An 18581-nucleotide genomic window follows, 5' to 3' on the forward strand; every position below is an offset into this window, starting at 1 on the left:
TTGTGATTAAGGGCCAGGCTGTGACTCAGAAAATTTGGACTCGGTTCCCAATCTGGCCCCATTATTCTCTGTGCAAACATGGACAAATTACATCACATCTTTGGAACTCAGTTTCCCCATCTGTAAAATGGGAACGGCTCTCCAACACTTTGTCTATTTCACCTGTGAGCTGTTGGCAGCAAGGACTCTCTCTCTCACTATGAGTTGTACAGGGTCTCTGCAGTGCCCAACACAACGGGGCCCCAATCTCGAAGCCCAATGAGGATACAAAAATCTCCCCATTTATTTATTTTAAAAAGTCCATTTTTAGCCTTCAAGTTCAGGCAGAAAACATGTCCCAAGAGTCTCAGAAAAACCAAGAAAGTAATAACATTACCCCCCAAAAGTAGCATTTTTAAACATCTTTTTTCTAAGCTGCCCTCTGGATTTTTGAGTCCAGACTCAGAGTTATTGTTCTCAGTCTAACTTTGGTATTCTTTGGAACTGTAATCAGTGACACTGAACTAAGAAGTGGAGTTGTACAACAATTTTCCTCGGGCCATTGGTCACCAGAGCTTCCTTTACTGGGGTAGAAACCAAGAACTGGGTGTGTACTCTTTCCACCCCAGTTCTTTCAAAATCCTTGGCTTTGGTTAGGGTAAATTTACAATTCTATGAAATAGAAACCTTTAAAAAACCACTCAAAATCTCAGCAGTATTAGTGAAGAATGGCTTCCCAAAACATACCCAGCTTGTCTTTAACTGGGTGGCACAGTTCCAGGCAAGGGACAGGATACAGGGCTGGATCAGAATCTTCGTTTGTTACCAGAGCTGGAGATTCTATTCAAAAATAATTATTTTTCTGCAGCTATTAAATTTCTAACACTGATTTTATACAAATTTTTAACACCTACAAAGGATAAATTTAACAAAAATCCCACTTCTATTTCCTAAACATCTGTGTCATGAAGGGCAGCATTCCCCATAACATAGGATTAGCTAGGAGAGATCTTTTGTAGGGCCTGGGCTACACATCATTTGCGAACCAAATACATGGGCATTTTGCCTAGTTCAAAATCACCTAATATGGAATTCTGTCCCCAGATCATCTGAGACAACATTGACTTCAACAATTGAACTACACTGTGATCATCTGAAGAAGTGAGGTTCTTACCCACGAAAGCTTATGCTCCCAGTACTTCTGTTAGTCTCAAAGGTGCCACAGGACCCTCTGTTGCTTTTTACAGATTCAGACTAACACGGCTACCCCTCTGATACTGTGATCATATGCACTTCCTTCAGTTAGTTGGGGTTCTGCTGTTGTTAACCATTTCTGAATGGAGATTTTAAATCACTGCTGTTTCTTTGTTAGCATGTCAAGTAAATTGGAGAGTTCTCTCCTGTTGACAGAACTGCACTTGAACTTTCTCTATGTCATAATAGAGGGATGGGGGAAAAAGCAAAACTGAAGTGAGAAATTACGACTTTAGCAAATGGCCATTTGTCTAAAGTCTCCAATAAATCTGAGCTACATCCTATCAAACTGAACTAATATCCAACTGGGTGACCAAACAGCCTTCAGAAAAGATAGAAACCCACATCACAGAGAGACAGAATACATGACAATGGAAGTGTCAAGTGAAATTCCAGAGCAGGTTACATCTGATTATTCAGAATCAGAACAAGAGATTCTCCCATCACATTATCCTCTGATCCATTCAAACCTGCTTCATTCAGCACTGTCTCAATAGTCAGTTATGTTATTTACAACATGTTTAGTATCCTAATGGGGGACAAAACAGCCACCTTGCCTGAAGTGGCTTTATCAATAGATGGAACCTGGGATTTAAACTCCAAATGATCACACTGTGTTTGGGATCGATTTGAATTCCCCTTCCAGGTCTTTGACAGTTTCATCTCCAGTCATAGCGACTCTGATGTAGGATTAAAGAAGTCAAAGCATCATCTCCAAGTGCAGACAATGGAGAAAGCTTCATCACATGACACTTTGAGAAGTGGATGGATAGAATGTGATGAAGATAAACTCTACATGGGTCAGACAAAAGGTAACAATTCTGCAGTGATGGGGAAGGAGGGAATCTCTGAGTCACCCCGTACTCTTCCAGTATCACAGAGGCTGAAATAACACTTTTTTCCTCCCTCTGCTCCTCTTCATTTACATATAATTTGAAAAGTTCCCAATATAACTGCTCTTTGGCACAACCCAGAGCAACGTGAGAACTGGCAATGATACAATCTGAATCATTGGTGATTCTAACAATAACTTTGCAATAGGATGAATGGTATAAATGTGATGCTCCCTGTTTCCTGATAGGAAGGGCACACTGGAATTACTCACGAGACAATCGAATTGATAGACAGGACAAATGGGTCCACCTCAAAACAGGGCAAACTGCAAAAAGACAAAAATGGGCCACTCATCTGGACAAACTGAGGGATAATGGTGCAGCAAACAGTTCAAAAAGCTTTAAAAGTTACTATGTGGGAATCAGGAAAATTATTAAAGAGAAAAAGTATTGATAGCCATAGAGCAGGGGTCCCCACACGGTGCCTACGGGAGCCATAGTGCCCGCGTACTGGCTGGCAGACAAGCATCTGCCGAAATGCCGCCAACAAGCCATGTCATACAGAGGCATCGCTGCCGAAATGCCACCAATTTTCGACGGTATTTCGGCGGCGGCACCTCTGGATGACGCTGCTTGTCAGGGGTGACACCTATTGACATTGCCGCTTGTCGGCAGAATTTCGGCGGATGCTCGTCCGCCATCACAGTCCTCTGTGGCTCATTGTCTGGCACCTGCCAGATGAAAAAGGTTGGGGACTACTGCCCTAGAGGTTTTTATGGAGTTGATCTCCCTTGCAGATTCTCTGATGGCTAAGATGGGTTGAGTGCCAAGAGAAGGTTTTCCCACACTTACTGCATTCATAGGGCCTCTCCCCTGTGTGGATTCTCTGATGTTCAGAAAGGGCTGAGCTGCTAGTGAAGCTTTTCCTACACTCATTGCATTTGTAGGGCCTCTCTCCTGTGTGTATTCTCTGATGCCTGATAAGGTTCGAACTGCGATTGAAGCTTTTCCCACAATTACTGCATTCATAGGGCCTCTCCCCTGTGTGGATTCTCTGATGGTGAAAAAAGCCTGAACTGTGAGTGAAGTTTTTCCCACACTCACTGCATTCATAGGGTCTCTCCCCTGTGTGGATTCTCTGATGTTCAGAAAGGGCTGAGTTCTTAGCAAAGCATTTCCCACACTCACTGCATGCATAGGGCCGCTCTCCTGTGTGGATTCTCTGATGCCTAATAAGGTGCGAGCTGCAACTGAAGCTTTTCCCACACTCACTGCATTCAAAGGGCCTCTCACCTGTGGGGATTCTCTGATGCTTTATAAGGACTGAGGAGTCACATAAATTTTTTCCACCCTCAGTGCATGTATTTTTTCTCTTTCCCATGAGGATTTCCTGCTGTGTTGTGGTTTCCTTGATGTCCTTCTGAGTTCCCCGACAGGAAATACATTTACCCACTTTCTCCCTTGGATGGTTTCCCAGCTCTCTTTCTGGACTGTGCTGAATCTCACAGGAGTTTTCCTGCTCATGATTCCTGGACACATTCCTTTTTGATCTATGCGATAATGCTCTGTGTTTATCCACTTGCTCAACGTTTTCCTTCTGAGAATTCTGCTCCTCTTTGTCACATACCATTGCATCACCTGCTGTGATAGAGACAGAAACTTCAAACAGGAATGGAAAGGGGAAGGCCAAACAAAACAAGTGCTGGATGGAGGTCAAAGAAAAATCAGGAACTGAACTCCCCCAAACTCTTCCCCACATGTAGTAGTAGGATTTTATGTTTGTATTTTATATAATTTAGAATGAAGGATAATAATGTAGCATGAATTAAATGTATTAGTGTATGATCTGATCATATCCTGCCAGCCACCCTTTCTGAATAACAGAAAGGAATGTCCTAATGGGCGAATGAGTAGAGATACATCAGCCAGAAGCTGTGTCTGGACTGATTTCAAGGCAGTAACAGACCTTCGAGGATAACCTGTGATTTGCATGCTATGCTTCTCTTAATGCATTTGTTTCTTTTTGCATTACCATCACACTGTTGACTTCATGTTGAGGTTGTGATCCACCACAACTCCCAGATCCTTCTCAGCAGTGCTGCTGCCATGCCAGTTATCCCCCATTCCATATTTGTGCATTGGGTTTTTCTTCCGAAAGTGTAGCACCTTACCCTTGTCTTTGTTCAATTTCATTGTTGTCTATAGCCCAGTTCACCAATTTATCGCGATCCCTTTGAAGTTTTGCTCTATTCTCCAAAGTGTTGACACCCCCCCAGCTTTGTGTCATCTGCAAATGTGATCAGTATGCTCTCTATTCTTATATCCGGGTCATTAATGAAGATGTTAAATACAGGGGAGTCGCATCCTACGCAGATTCAACTTACACGATTTTAACTATACGCACTTGGCAAAAAAATAAAAAAAAGAGAAAAACAACAATTTAAATACTGTACCTGTAGTGCGGGCGATTCCACCCACCATTACACTCAATGGTAATTTTGACTATATGAGATTTTTGCCTTTGGTGCGGACTTTAGAACCTAACCCCAGCGTAAGATGCGACTCCACTGTAACACCGGACCCATAAGAGTTCCCTGTGAAACCCCATTTGAGAAATCTCTCCAATCTGACAACATTCCATTAATAGTTACTCTTTGCTTGAGGATGTGTAACCAATTATATATCCACTTAATGGGAGTTCCATTGAACCCACATTTCTCCAGCTTACTCATGGGACTGTGTCAAAAGCCTTTTTGATGTCCAGGTCTATTTTATCCACCAAACCAGTTACCCTATCAAAGAAGGATATCAAGCTGGTTTGTCATGCTATGTTCTCAGTAAATCCATGCTGGCTGCTCCTGATTACCCCTTCACCCTCCGGATATTCGCATATTGAATGTTTTATATATTGCTCTAGTAGCTTACCTGGTATTGAGGTCAGGTTGACTACTCTATAGTTCCCCAGCTCCTCCTTTTTCCCCTTTGTAAAGATGGGCACTATGTTAACCCTTCTGCAATCTTCTGGGACCTCTCCTATCATTTGAGTTTGCAAATATTGCCAGAGTCTCTGAGATTCCATCAGCTAATTCTGGAGTGAACAGCAAGAAAGGAGGTGGAGAGCTCATTTGGGGGATTAAGAGCTCTGTTATCAACTTTTCAGCTGTTGAGCTTGAGTTGATGGCTAGCCATCCACAAGGAGGCATCAGAGGGAGGCTGAGATTTCAGTTTGGACAGAAGGAAACAGGACTGGAGTAGAGCGGTAGATCTGTGATTCAGCAGCATAGGGACAGTAGCTGAATTTGTGTTTGGGGTAAGATTTCCCAGAGATAAAGTGCAAAGGAAGAGGAAGTGACCAAGGACTGAGCCCACAGAAAACTGGAGTGGGGATGAGGACGATCTTCCTAAGGACATGCTGAAGAAGTGGTTACAGAGGTAGGAGAGCTAGGAAGAAGACAAGATGTCAAGATGACAACCATGTTCAGTGGTATTAAAGGTGGCTGACGGATCAAGAAGAATAAGGATGGAGTACTGGTTCTGAGCTTTGCTTAGGGAGAGGTCATTAGAGACTATGGCAAAAGCATTCTCAGTGGAGGGCCACAAATATCTGCCTCCCTGAAACCTTCCATTCCCACTGCCACCAGATCCTTCCTGCTCCTTAGAACAACCACTCCCTATCCCGTTCCCACTATCTTCAGTCTTTTCCACTTCCAAGTATCCCAGATCTCCTACCCAATCCTCCCTCTCCAACAGCACCACTGCTGGGACCTCCACCCCCTTTTCTCCATTCCCAGGCTCCCACTCCCCCAAACCACCACACTCCCTGTTCCCAGGAGATTCTGTCTCTGATTCCTCAACTCTTACTTCCATGGTACCCATCCCTCCCTGATTCCCTCTAGTCTTCCACATACCTATCCCTTTCCTCCCATTACACTCAGCCTTCCCTATCTTGTGGCACCCCACAAGCACTAGCTCCCCCATCATCTTCTCCCCTCCCATGCTCCCTGCTCTCCTTCCCTCTACCCCCCAAAGAACTCCTGAATAGGAACATCACACTGCTCTCACAGTCATTGGTTGGTAGGGTCAAGAGGACATGCTGCGGCCACTGCCTCTGAGCTACACTCATTCATCGGAGTCGGAGCCGTACCACTGTTAACTTTCAGACTATGTGTATTGTGTGTTTTGGTTGCATTCTGAAGGAGTTCTTCTTAGATGTTTCCCCCAATTCCAAAATTTCAGGGCTGAGAGCAATATTTTAAAATGTTTTAAAATCCACTTGCAGACTCTGGCCTCTTCTGAGCTGCAAAGTTTTGTCAGCATAGCTCAGTTTGTTAGGGATTGGAAAAACCACATCCTTAATTGACAGAATTATGCTGACAAAATCTCTCACGCAGAAAGCGTGACGAAAAAGTCTATTAAAAAAATGAGAAAATCAAATGCCCATAATCTACATAAATACTGAGTACAGGTTGCCCAGTTCTGCTGCATGCCTTTCCACTAGGTGGGTGGTGGCTAAACTTAAACCTCTGAAAACCAGAAAAGGAAGAGTTAATATACACACTATCCCTAAAATGCAACCTTAACTCTGTCCGTAGCCTGCAGCTGGCACTAGCCACTGGGAATGGCTCAGTAAGGCTGGTGCAAAGGTTAACAAACTAACAAAGGAAGTGGAGGTTTCTTCATTTATTGAAGTCTTCAAGTCAGAGTGGATGCCTTTCTGGGGGAGGATTTAGTCGAAAACAAGGTATTCAGCTCAGTACAGCAGTAACTGGATGAAATTCTATGACCTGTGTTATACAGGAGGTCAGACTAGATGACCCAATAACTCTTTCTGGCCATAAAATCTATGATTCCACAATAGATATGAAGGACTAAGAACGTGCCATTGTTTGTGTTCTGTTCACAGGTGGGAATACCAGCATTTATCCACATGCCCTCCAGCTGTTTGCACTGGGTCAGCTGTAGCTGTAACTGGATGGTGAAGGGAGTAGTTGGAGCAGCTTGGCAGAGCTGTGACTATGATATGAAGGGAGATATATGTGAACCCTGAGGGACCTAGTCTGCCCCATTTCAATGCACTCAGTGGACTGTTGCTGAGACAGGGCAGAGCAGAGGTGGCATTGTGGGGGTGGGGTGAACCTTAACTCTTCATTCCCCCTTCTAAGAACGGAGGGGACAGGAATCCTTACCCAGCGAGGTCACATTCTCATAGTTCTCCTGTATGACATCTCTGCAGAGGGCTCTTTGACGGGGGTCCAGCAGCGCCCACTCATCCCTGGTGAAATACACAGCCACCTCCTCGAAGGTCACCGGCCCCTGAAAGAGGAAGTGCCCAACGCTCATTACCTGCTCTCCCACTCACAGCCCCACTATTAATGGAGGGAGAGGAGTCAATCAAATGGAAGCTCTGGCAGGCCCACAGTCAGCACAGTCCCACCCTCAGAGCAGCCAGCAAGCAAAACAGGAGGGGAGATAGAGATCCCCTAGTCCCCCCCCCCCCCCGCCTCCAGCAGACAGAGTGGGAAGGGTCTTCTCATTCATCACACACCTACAAGCCAGAGGCTGATATGGGGGGTTGGGGCCCTCAGCAGGTGCCAAGATTGGCTCCCCAGTAGGAATCCCAACACGCTTCCCATTGCCAGCAGGTAGGTAGGGGAGGGGTTATCTACTCTACGCCCCACTGGTGAGTAACCCTTCCACCCCTTCATATCTCATAGCAGCCTCTGGTGAGTAGGTTTATGTTCTTGCACTGGGAAGCTGATAGGTTTTCCCCATGCTGTCCAGGGTTCCCCAACCCCCAGTCCACAAATAGGATAATTTCCTCCCCCAAACCCCATGGGTCTGTTCCCGGAATCCAGGACTTCAGTTAAACAATTCCCAGCAAGTTTGTCACATGCCTTGTCCCCCCCTCCCTTTCTCCACCCTGGGTATTTCCTGCCCCACTCCCACCTCCAGACTAAACTCCCCCAAGGATCCCAGGCCCTCAGTATTTCCTGCCCCTCTCCCTCCAGCAGGAACCCACTAGCAACCCCACAATAATCCCTACCTGGACTGGCTCCACTACAGCCAGTTCCCTTCCCTGTCCTGTGGGAGGCTGGGACAATCTGGAGCCAAAGGTGGGTGTTACTCTGCCTCCTGTCAGGGTGAGAAAGGTGACAGGGAAGATTTCAGAAGGGCCTTTAGTTCCTATCACATCATGATCTTCCCCGGCCCTTTCCCTTCACAAGATGTTTCTGACTCGCATGCTGGGAAAACATTCCATCGCTTTATCACAGCGCAGACCCAACCCCTCCCACCAGCACTAAACCCACTGTGCTAGTTTTAAAACCCTGGGGGCAACACCCCCAACTGTGGGGCCAGGCAGAGGCAGGGACAGGACAAAGACTCCCTAGTGCTGGTGTGGTAAATTAAAATGAAGTTTGCTGGTGATAGTAAGATGGAAGCCATTGTCAATAGAGACAAATAGTGGAACATTAAGTGGGGCTTACTTTCATTTTATGTATTATGTTCCCCAGCCTCATGCTTCAGGCCCACAACTCGCAGGGGTCAGGAAGGGATTTTTTCCCTCCAATGTATTTTGAGAGGGTTTTTTAATCTCCTTCCTCTGAAGCTTCAGGAATGGCTGGAGAAGAAGACAAGATATCGGGCGGGGTGGACTAGGGCTGTGAGGTGACATCAATCACTCTCTCTCTCAGGGCTTGGCTGGCTGGTTCTTGCTGCCATGCTCAGGGTCTAACTGATCACTGTAGGTGGGATGGGGAAGGAATATTCCCCACGCGAGTCAGGCTGTCAGTGACCTGGGGGGGTTTCATCTTCCTCTGCAGCGTGGCGTGCAGGGCACTCACTAGGATTACCTGGAAATATCTCACTTAATGATTTCCCTGCCACTGCAGGGGCCTGGAGCAGTGGTGCACCCCATTCCCTCCTATTCTCTGCCTAGGGCATGTAAAAGTCTAGTCTCCTGGGGGCTGCAAGACTTTGGTCTCACTCCAGCTGTTGGGTTTAGTGGGTGGGTTCTGGGTGGTGTTGGCAGCCAGTGCTAGACAGAAGTCAGACCAGATGATCCAGTGGTCCCTTCTGGCCTTAGACTTTATGACTCTATGACTGGATATGGGCAGGTTTGGGAGCTTGTGACCTTCCCCCGAACCATGCACACACTTATTTCTCCTTCATTTTCTGTCTTCTCTTTTACCCTCTCCCCTCCCTCTGCCTGGGAGACTTAGTAACCAACAATCCCTAGGTTCCTTTGCTCTCCTGCGATCGCTGACAGCACTGAATGCCGGTTTGGATCCAAACTTTCTGCCTCGTCCCCATCTCTACTAACCACTGCAGGGGTTTCAGTCTCGCTGGCTGTGATACAGGCAATGAAAGGGTTACTGTGCACAGCTGCAAACTGCCTAATTTCACAGCTGAAATAAGTAAGCAAGTACCACTTATTGGAAGTCAATTTTTTCCAACCCTCGAACATTCACTAAAAAAGTAAGAATAAAACATGTATCCGTGCTGAGTCTATATATAACTTGTATATTTCAAGAGGCTGACGGAGAATACTTGACCACAATGAACAGGGGAGTGCAGGAGTGGGAGAGTGAGATTTTCTTTGCTTTAGATCATAATAAAACACTCAACATTTCACAGGCTCCTGACTGCCGTTCCTGAGCCCCTGGGGGTCGCAAACCACCAGCTGAGAAACACCAGCCTAGATGATTATTTTGTATCATCATTGACTACACATGGGAAGTGAGTGCTACATTGTATCCGGACAAAGCATGAACGAGCCAAGTGCAATGGCATGTATGGACCAACCCTGGGAACTGTTAATTCCAATAACACCCACATTTTGAACTCTCTGCCTTACTTCACTGTAAAAAGAAGATGAAAGTTCATAAGATCTTATAATAATCTATAGCAGGGGTCGGCAACCTTTCAGAAGTGGTGTGCCGAGTCTTCATTTAAGACTCTAATTCACTCTAATTTAAGGTTTTGGGTGCCAGTAATACATTTTAATGTTTTTAGAAGGTCCCTTTCTATAAGTCTATAATATATAACTAAACTATTGTTGTATGTAAAGTAAATAAGGTTTTTATGTTTAAGAAGCTTCATTTAAAATTAAATTAAATTAAAATGCAGAGCCCCCCAGACTGGTGGCCAGGACCCGGGCAGTGTGAGTGCCAGTGAAAATCAACTCGTGTGTTGCCTTAGGTTGCCTACCCCTGATCTATAGCAACAAGTTGATGAAAAGTAGGTTAAATTAATTTCAGCCATGAATGCCATGCACAGGTGCAAGACCAACTACAGAAAATTAAATTAGTCCAAACAAAAGGGGGCTAATGTCGTTGAGGGCCAGTACTAAGATCTATACCTGGTGAACAAGAAAACGTGGGAACAAAGTTACCTATGCCAAATTTGGTCTTATGGACATGGATATAATTAGTAAACAAAATATTAAAAATAAATTGTGTCATCCAAGTTTACTTCTTTTTGGATTTTTTTTTAAATGTTCCTCAACCCAAGTCAGAAGAAGTGAACTAAATTGAGAAGCTTTGTTTTGATTATGTTTTAACTTGTATGTCCTCTTTTTCCTCTGATGATCCATGATCCTTAATTTGCACTTTTTAAATTTTGAGCATAGTTATATCCTGTTCTTTTCTCTTAAAGGCTTTAAGGGCTTGTCAGTTAAAATATGTTCCAAAGAGACCCGCTGCATCTGCTCCAGTGACTTTCTTAAAGTCTCTAAGTGCTTGTAAGTTAAATTATTTTCTAAAAGGACCACTCAAAAGAGCAGGATTAGTAATGAAACTTACCCTGTTCCCCACAAGCCACTGCCTCTGTGCCTTTACTCTCCGGTGCAACGCCTTTCAATAATTCTAGCTCTGCTGAAGATGTTCCCCAGAAATTAATTATCCCAGGGATGAACAGGAATGTATTGGGGAAAAATTAAGATTCTATCTTAAATGTATAAAATCATTCCAAGAAATATACATTATTTTAAGGCATAAATTTAAGCATAAAAAAAGCTTAGAGCAAACATTTATTAGAAAAACTTATTCATACTTGAAGAACAAGTTATGCAAAAAGGAGATTGAATTGCTGTTTTAACAAAATTATCTTCTAATAGCTGTTTTATTAAAGTAAAGTGTAAAAATTAGCTACAACCCATCACAAGAGTGAAAAGTGCACTAAAATAATAAGTTACAAATGTAAATACAGTACCAATTTTAAAAAGGCACAACAAATACAAAAAGTCTATATTTTTTTAAAGCACAAAAAAGCTAAAAAACTCGAACTATACTAACAACTTTCAAATACATGTTTAAAGAAAGCTCAGCCTTTGTATTTTTTTTAAAGTATCAAGCAGACATTCAAAAACAGGAAAAGTTGTCAAAATCTTATCAGTTAAAAAAAAAAGCTTTAAAATCAGACTATGTAAGCTTAATTACTAAACGCTATTAATATTACTGCAATTAAAAATGCCAAAATAAAATTACTAACATTAATTTAGTCAGTAAAAAATGCAATAAAAAAAGTTAAAGCAAAAAAAATGGACTACAAAAAAAACCTGCAAAAAACTTTAAATGCTTAAGTGACATTGATGAGCTAAAACATTTAAGAGACAAGTCAGTTGAAAATATAGTGGTGCAAGAACAAAGTAACATCGCTTCACATTGTTCCACAGCTTCCAAGTGCTGAAGGCTGCAGGGGGGAGGGATAGCTCAGTGGTTTGAGCATTGGCCTGCTAAGGGTTGTGAGTTCAATCCTTGAGGGGGCCACTTAGGGATCTGGGGCAAAATCAGTACTTGGTCCTGCTAGTGAAGGCAGGGGGCTGGACTCGATGACCTTTCAAGGTCCCTTCCAGTTCTAGGAGATAGGATATCTCCATTTATAATAATAATAAAAAAAAATAATCCCCTGCCCCTAACAGGGTTATTGTTCTGAAATCTCTCCATGACCCCTCAGAGACAGACACATACCTGTGTTGCTCCACAGCTCTAGTCGCAGCGTCTCTAGGGGAAATAGAGGATGGGAGAGGTGAGAATTCAGGTCCTTGCATTCAGGGGAGGTTCCCATTGGTTATGAATGTAACTGCTGTTAACTATGAGATGGTGACAGAGATCAGAGGCCGATAACACAGCCGCTGTAGACAGAGCTAGCCCCCCAGGGCTACTCCATGGGGAAGGACGACTTGCTGAGCTGGGCTGTCAGATGGAGCCGAGGACCTGTGAGGTCACTAGAGTCCCCGACTCCTCTCTAGGGCAAGGGTCACTCTAACCAGAGGAGATGCCATCCCCAGACTCCAATTCACCTTTGAATCCCAGCAGCACCTCCTGCAGCATGGCACTTTTCAGAGAGAAATCACTGAGTCTCTTCTCCAGCTCTGCAAACTCCAGCTCCGGCTTCTGAAACATCCTGTCCTCCCTGCTGGGGAAAGGAGGAGGGGTGAGAAATAGGCCTGATCCCCAATTTGTGAGCCCAGCAACCCCCAAACTCCAGGAAACCTGGAACTGAGCTTTGTGGCCTGAGATGGTCAATGTCATGGTGAGTCATCTTAGCCCTGTGCTACCCAGAAAGATGGGAAGTGGGGAGACACTAGAGCAAGGAATGGAGATATTGTTCAGGAGCTTTCTCAAGGACGCTCTGGTTCTGTGGGGTGCTGAGCCACCTCCCACACTGGTTTATTGCAGTAACAAGGGGCACCAGCACTGGGATTATGTGGAAAGGGAGGAGACACAGACCAAAGAGTGGGCAGGTCCTACATGCTGACAGTGGCCACAGACAGAGCCCAGGTCTTCAGGCAGGGAATGAACGTGGGCCCTTAAACGCCAAAACCCTTGAGCCCTTCAGCTGAAGCAGTAACCCTGGGGCATCCAGCTCATTTGGCAGAGAGGGCCATATTGCACCGTCCGTTATGGTCAGTGGGCCAGGACATCAGTTTAGGACTTTGTGCCCTGCTCCATTCACAGCAAACACCCACTGTTCTCGATGGGACACCCACATACAAAAAACAAGGGGAGAATCTGTCCTTCATATCAGAAATAAAATTTAATTTTTATTATTTTGCCAAGTCTTTGTCTGTCACACTCAGTGTCACTCAAGAGGAAAACAGCCCCCTTCCGGACACCCCTGTAGGGTCCCTGCTAGTTCTTCCCTATGTTTCCCTTCCTTTCACACCCTGCTTTCTCCATTTCTCTCTTGCTTCCTTGTCCTTGTGTCTCTCCTCTTCTTCCCTCCCTACAGCAACCCTCTATTCCCACCCTGCAAAGCTTTCACTCCCACCCTCTCCCTAATCCACCTGTTCAAGTGATCAGCCACAGAACGTTGAATGTTGACATCAAAGTGTCATCATTTCAGTTGACACTCTGATGACATTAACAGGGGACAGGAGAGTTCACACTCTCAGAGTTACGGCTTCAGGCTGCTGGCAGCCCCAGCAAGGCAACACTGTCTCTATTGACACTTGGAAGGGGCTGAGGGCCAGCAACTCACTTTAAAAAACGTGAAAGCTGAGATTCTGCAGCCTCTGAATACATGACGCGGCCACATCAGTCCAAGAGACAGGCCTGGTCTGTCCCATCAGCCCTGTGTCTAGCAGCCCTGCTGTGACCTCATTAGCGATCAGACAGTAAACGGCTCTTCTCCTACCCGAGTCAGCCACTAGGGGAGACAGAATCACATGCTCCAAGGGCAGGGGGCAGCTTCCTATTCAGTGCAGTTATCAAACCTAACGGCCCATGAGGGCAGGGCCGGCTCCAGGGTTTTGGCCGCCCCAATCAGCCAAAAAAAAAAAAAAAAGCCACGATCGCGATCTGCAGCGGCAATTCGGCGGGAGGTCCTTCCCTCCAAGTGGGAGTGAGGGACCATCCGCCGAATTGCCACCGAATAGCTGGACGTGCCGCCCCCCTCCGGAGTGGCTGCCCCAAGCACCTGCTTGCCAGGTTGGTGCCTGGAGCCGGCCCTGCATGAGGGGGAGGGAAATGGAGCCCAGGACTTACCTGCCCCCAGTGCTCCCAGCACCCTAAAGAGGGAGAGAAAGAGGAGGCCATCAGTGGGAGTGTCCCTGGGTGGGGAGGCCTCATGCTCTGCAGGGGAGTCACCATTAATGCCTCAGGTAATAGGGGAATTTCAGGTTTGCATTCCCAGAGCAGCTACCACCTCCTACCCGGGACTTTCCCCTAAGCAGCCCCAGCAATCCCTGCTGGCAGGTTGCCACTGTAGAAATCTTTCCCCAGGCACTTTACAGGCAGAAGATATTTCTCTGCATTGAGAATCAAATTCCCCCCAGTGCTGAGAGACCCAGAAGGCCCCTGGCTCCACTAAACCCATTAACCTGCAGTGAGAGGGGTCTTAGGCCTGGCTTGGGACCAGCATGGTGGGGGAGGAGATTTCACCCTCCAAGTGCAAATGCAGACAGACATTTCCAGGAGAGAAATTCTTGGGGCTTCAGCATTCAGAACTCCCAGGACCCATCCCTGGCGCCGTTGCCAGACTCACTGTGTGACCTTGGCCAGGGCTGTGCCCCTCCCTCTGCCTCACTTTCCCCATTTGTCCCATAGGGATAATGCCCCTGACCACACTTTGTAAAGTGCTTTGGGGTCTAGGGCTCAGAAGTGCCTATAGAAACACTGCATCTGATCATTGCAATGACAGCCTGACCTGCAGGGGTTGGCTCAGCGGCTGCTGCCCCTTCTTTCCTCCCCTCTCACTGAGCAGGGAAATCTCCCAGGACAGGCTGCAGATGCCCTCATCCCTTCTCTGGACAATGGCTCTCTCTAGCTCTTCCAGCCAGGACAGCAGCCGCTGCTCCTGCTCCTCCAGAAACCCTCGCAGCTCCTTCCACTCCCAGACGATCTTCTGCCTCTCGGCTTCCGTCTGTTTCTGCAACAGGGAGAGGGTGGTTCAGTAATTAGGGAGCATAGAACATAAGAACGGCCATACTGGGTCAGACCAAAGGTCCATCTAGCCCAGTATCCTGTCTTCCGACAGTGGCCAATGCCAGGTGACCCAGAGGGAATGAACAGAACAGGTAATTCATCCCCTGTCACCCATTCCCAGCTTCTGGCAAACAGAGGCTAGGGATACCATCCCTGCCCATCCTGGCTAAGAGCTACTGATGTACCTGTCCTCCATGCACTTCTCTAGTTCTTTTTTGACTTAATGTCTTGGCCTTCACAACATCCTCTGGCAAGGGGTTCCACAGGTTGACTGTGTGTTGTGTGAAGAACTACTTCCTTTTATTTGTTTTAATCCTGCTGCCTATTCATTTCACTGGGTGACACCTAGTTCTTGTGTTATGAGAAGGAGTAAATAACACTTCCTTAATTACTTTCGACACACAAATCATGATTTTATAGACTTCTACCATATCCCCCCTTAGTCATCTCTTTTCCAAGCTGAACAGTCTCAGGCTTTGTCTACACTGGCACTTCTCTCCTGCCGACAAAGAGCAGCTACACTGCGCGCCTGTTAGCAGCACAGCTGTAGCGGCACAGCCGTGTCGCTAAAAGCTGTGGAGTGTAGCCATAGCCTCCGTCTTATTAGTCTCTCCTCATACGGAAGCTGTTCCATACCCTTCATTATTTTTGTTGGCCTTCTCTGTACCTTTTCCAATTCCAATGTATTTTTTTGAGATGGGGCGAGCAGATCTGCATGCAGTATTCAAGATGTGGACGTACCAGGGATTTATATAGAGGGAATATGATATTTTCTGTTTTATTTTCTATCCCTTTCCTAATGATTCCCGATATTCTGTTCGCTTTTTGACCGCTGTTGCAGATTGAGTGGATGTTTCCAGAGACCTATCCACAATGACTCCAAGATCTCTTTCTTGAGTGTTAACTGCTAATTTAGACCCCATCATTTTATGTGTATTTGATACTATCTTTTCCAATGTGCATTACTTTGCATTTATCAACATTGAAATTCATCTGCTTGTTAACTGGGGAAAATGATAAATGTGCCTTGGGGCGGGTGGCAAAGTTATTTACCAGAACACAAGATCTCTTGCGGTGAGTGATGGAAAGTTCATTTATCCCAGGAAGGGAAGAGGGATCAGGGCAGGGGTGAGCTGTACATCACCAACAGGAGAGACTCTCTCCCCAAAACCTCATCAACTTGCACTGAGCAAAATCCTCCATATCTGCAGCCCACATGTCATCTCCTTCCTCCCCATTCCCCCTAGGAGCTAGAAAAGATCCCTGGTCACTGTGAGATCCAAACAGCTTGTGGGCAGGGTCTCTGGGCTAACACACACTGACCCTCTCCTGCCCAGGAGCTTCCTGCATCCTAAGGGAATCATGTCACCCATGTGTCTGACCCTGCCTCTCCCTGGGCTCCAGTGCGGATGGCTCCCTGGCTGAGGCTGGCAGGGTGGGCCCTGCATTCACCATGTCATTCTTATGTCAGGCAAACCTGAGGGGCAGGGCAGGGGGCTCTGGGCACCTACCAGCAGCTTCTCACTTTGCCACTCCTCCTCGGCTTTGGCTGCTTCTCTCTCTTTTCCCAGAGGGGCCAGATGCTTTTGTGGTACCTTCTGGAAGATGGGGAGAGAGGATTAGAAACTGCTACAAATGGCCTCCCAGCTGTCAAATTTCAGGGCCCATCCTGCCCTGCAGACTCCAGTGCAGTAGGGTGACCAGATGTCCCGATTTTATAGGGACAGTCCCGATTTTTGGGTCTTTTTCTTATATAGGCTCCTATTACCCCCCACCCTTGTCCCGATTTTTCACATTTGCTCTCTGGTCACCCTACAGTGCAGAGTCGCTGGGACTCAGACTAGAGAAGATGGTGAAACAGGGAGTAGCTTTTCCAGAGAAAACGCAGGACCCCAGGCTGCAGTGACAGGGTGCAGCCCAATCCCCAGCTCCCAGGGACCTCACCCACATCCCAAGCAGCCAACTTCAGACAGTCCCCCACTTTCCCCAGCTCCAACCCCCAAAGTTTCCGCAGGGCCAGATCTGAACATAGAGCCCCCCAAACATCCCCCCAATCCCCAGCTCTGAGACCCCCCTAAATCGACTCGCCCTAAACTCCCACCTCCAAGCAACTCCACCATCCCCAGCACCAGCCGCTCTTCCCACCCCACAGCCCGGCTCTGACAACCCCCGATCTCCCCCGTCCTCCCCCATTCCCTCGCTCCTGGGCTCCGAGCTCTGCAGCCGAGCCGGGCTCCTCCTGCTGCTCCCGGCGGGGACACTTGCCCCCCGCAGGCCCGGGCAGCCCCACTCCGGTCGCGGGGAGCTCGGGGACCCACCCGGGCAGGGGGCGAACCAGGCAGCCGGGCCCGGACCCTCCCGGCAGGAGCGTGTCCGCCCCACGCGTGTCTCCGCCCCCGCCCCGGGCCCTGCCCGCTCCGCGCTGCCCCCGGACCCACCGCGCTGCCCCGCGGGCTGCAGGGCTGGAGCAGCCTCAGCGCTGCGCTCCCGGCCCCGGCCATGGCCCCGCTGCAAAAACAAAGGTTTCCCGGGCTGAGCGGGGGCAGGAGGGGGCGGCTCTTACCCGGGCCTGGCCCTGCCCCGCCGGGCCACCTCGTAGGGGGTTTGTGACACTCGGGGAATCCTCCTCAGCCTGGAGGGGGGCAGGAGACTGGCTGGATCTTACCAGGAGAAAAGCAGGGGGAGGGGCTGGTTTTGCTGAATCATTAGACTAAGGAGACCCCGGCTGAGAATGCAGCGGCCACATTTCAGTTCAGCGTTGGAGATGTGACACAACACATGTACAATCACCTTCCTCTAAAGCGTCTAAATCCCATGGGCACAACTCTCCAGTGCACAGCTTGTGAGCTGCACTGTGAATAGCTCCTGCAAAAAACCATCCACGCAGCGGACGCCTGCTGGGCCCATAACCCAGAAGTCGCTGGATCAAAACCATCCTTTGCTAGTTTGGGTTTTATTACTTACAGCCCTGAAATAATTCAGCCTGCCTTTATTTCTTCCACATAGAAAACAGGAGCAAATTCTTTCCCTGTTTACCCTTCCACAGCAATTAAAGGAAGGAATAAAGCCGCGGCAGCAGCCTATCCCACAGAGTCCCCTCCTGTAAGGAGAGAGATGTGCAATGACTAGGGCTCCATCTCAGGGTCGCCAGGTTTATATAACTTTTGGTGAGGTCCAGAACGGGTCCAAGTCCTGCCCCTCCACCGCATCCCTCTGCCTAAGGCTCTGGGAGGGAGTTTGGGTACATGAGGTGCAGGCTCTGGGCTGGGCAGGGGGTTGGGGTGTGGAGGGGCAGTGGCAGGCTCTCGGAGGGAGAGCATAAGCTTTGGTGGACTACAGCCAACTTCTTCGGATGCAACTGTAGTCCACGAAAGCTTATGCTCTAATAAATTTGTTAGTCTCTAAGGTGCCACAAGTACTCCTGTTCTTTTTGCAGATACAGACTAACATGGCTGCTACTCTGAAACCAGAGAGAAGTAGGGAAAGGGGAGGAGCACCAGTGAATGTATGCAACTATTCAGTGAGGCAGGGGCCTGGCAGGAAGGAAATACCTGTGCAAGCCCCCTTGGCAAAGAGGGGGATCTGTGAT

The 18581-nt window shown here is 47.4% G+C and overlaps 1 protein-coding gene across 5 annotated transcripts; it reads right to left on the reverse strand.

The window, feature by feature from the left end:
- Positions 1-685: 685 nt before the first annotated feature.
- LOC117870009 (zinc finger protein 3-like) lies at positions 686-17521 on the reverse strand. 5 transcript variants are annotated; one of them, XM_034757161.1, is made up of 10 exons: positions 17431-17521; positions 16504-16590; positions 14715-14936; positions 14054-14076; positions 12367-12479; positions 12035-12067; positions 10868-10939; positions 8110-8198; positions 7253-7379; positions 686-3707 (listed from the first exon to the last, which is right to left on the reverse strand). In XM_034757161.1, the coding sequence occupies exons 1-10, from the start codon at positions 17491-17493 to the stop codon at positions 2830-2832; spliced, it is 1707 nt and encodes a 568-aa protein (XP_034613052.1). In that variant the 5' UTR covers positions 17494-17521; the 3' UTR covers positions 686-2829. The 5 variants fall into 5 exon arrangements, with proteins under 5 accessions (XP_034613052.1, XP_034613053.1, XP_034613054.1 ...); XM_034757162.1 differs by having other exon boundaries at positions 10868-10936; positions 12367-12482; XM_034757163.1 differs by having other exon boundaries at positions 686-3704; positions 12367-12482.
- Positions 17522-18581: the final 1060 nt, after the last annotated feature.

Source organism: Trachemys scripta, chromosome 25 (assembly GCF_013100865.1).
Source record: "Trachemys scripta elegans isolate TJP31775 chromosome 25, CAS_Tse_1.0, whole genome shotgun sequence".
Taxonomy (NCBI): Eukaryota; Metazoa; Chordata; order Testudines; family Emydidae; genus Trachemys; species Trachemys scripta.

Coding starts and splice junctions, on each gene's coding strand:
- LOC117870009 (XM_034757160.1), bottom strand. CDS start 17,493: ATGGCCGGGGCCGGGAGCGCAGCGCTGAGGCTGCTCCAGCCCTGCAGC. Junction 12,483..14,053: donor GCTGGGAGCACTGGGGGCAG/GTAAGTCCTGGG, acceptor TCCTTTCCCCAG/CAGGGAGGACAGGATGTTTC. Junction 12,068..12,366: donor GGTGCTGCTGGGATTCAAAG/GTGAATTGGAGT, acceptor TATTTCCCCTAG/AGACGCTGCGACTAGAGCTG.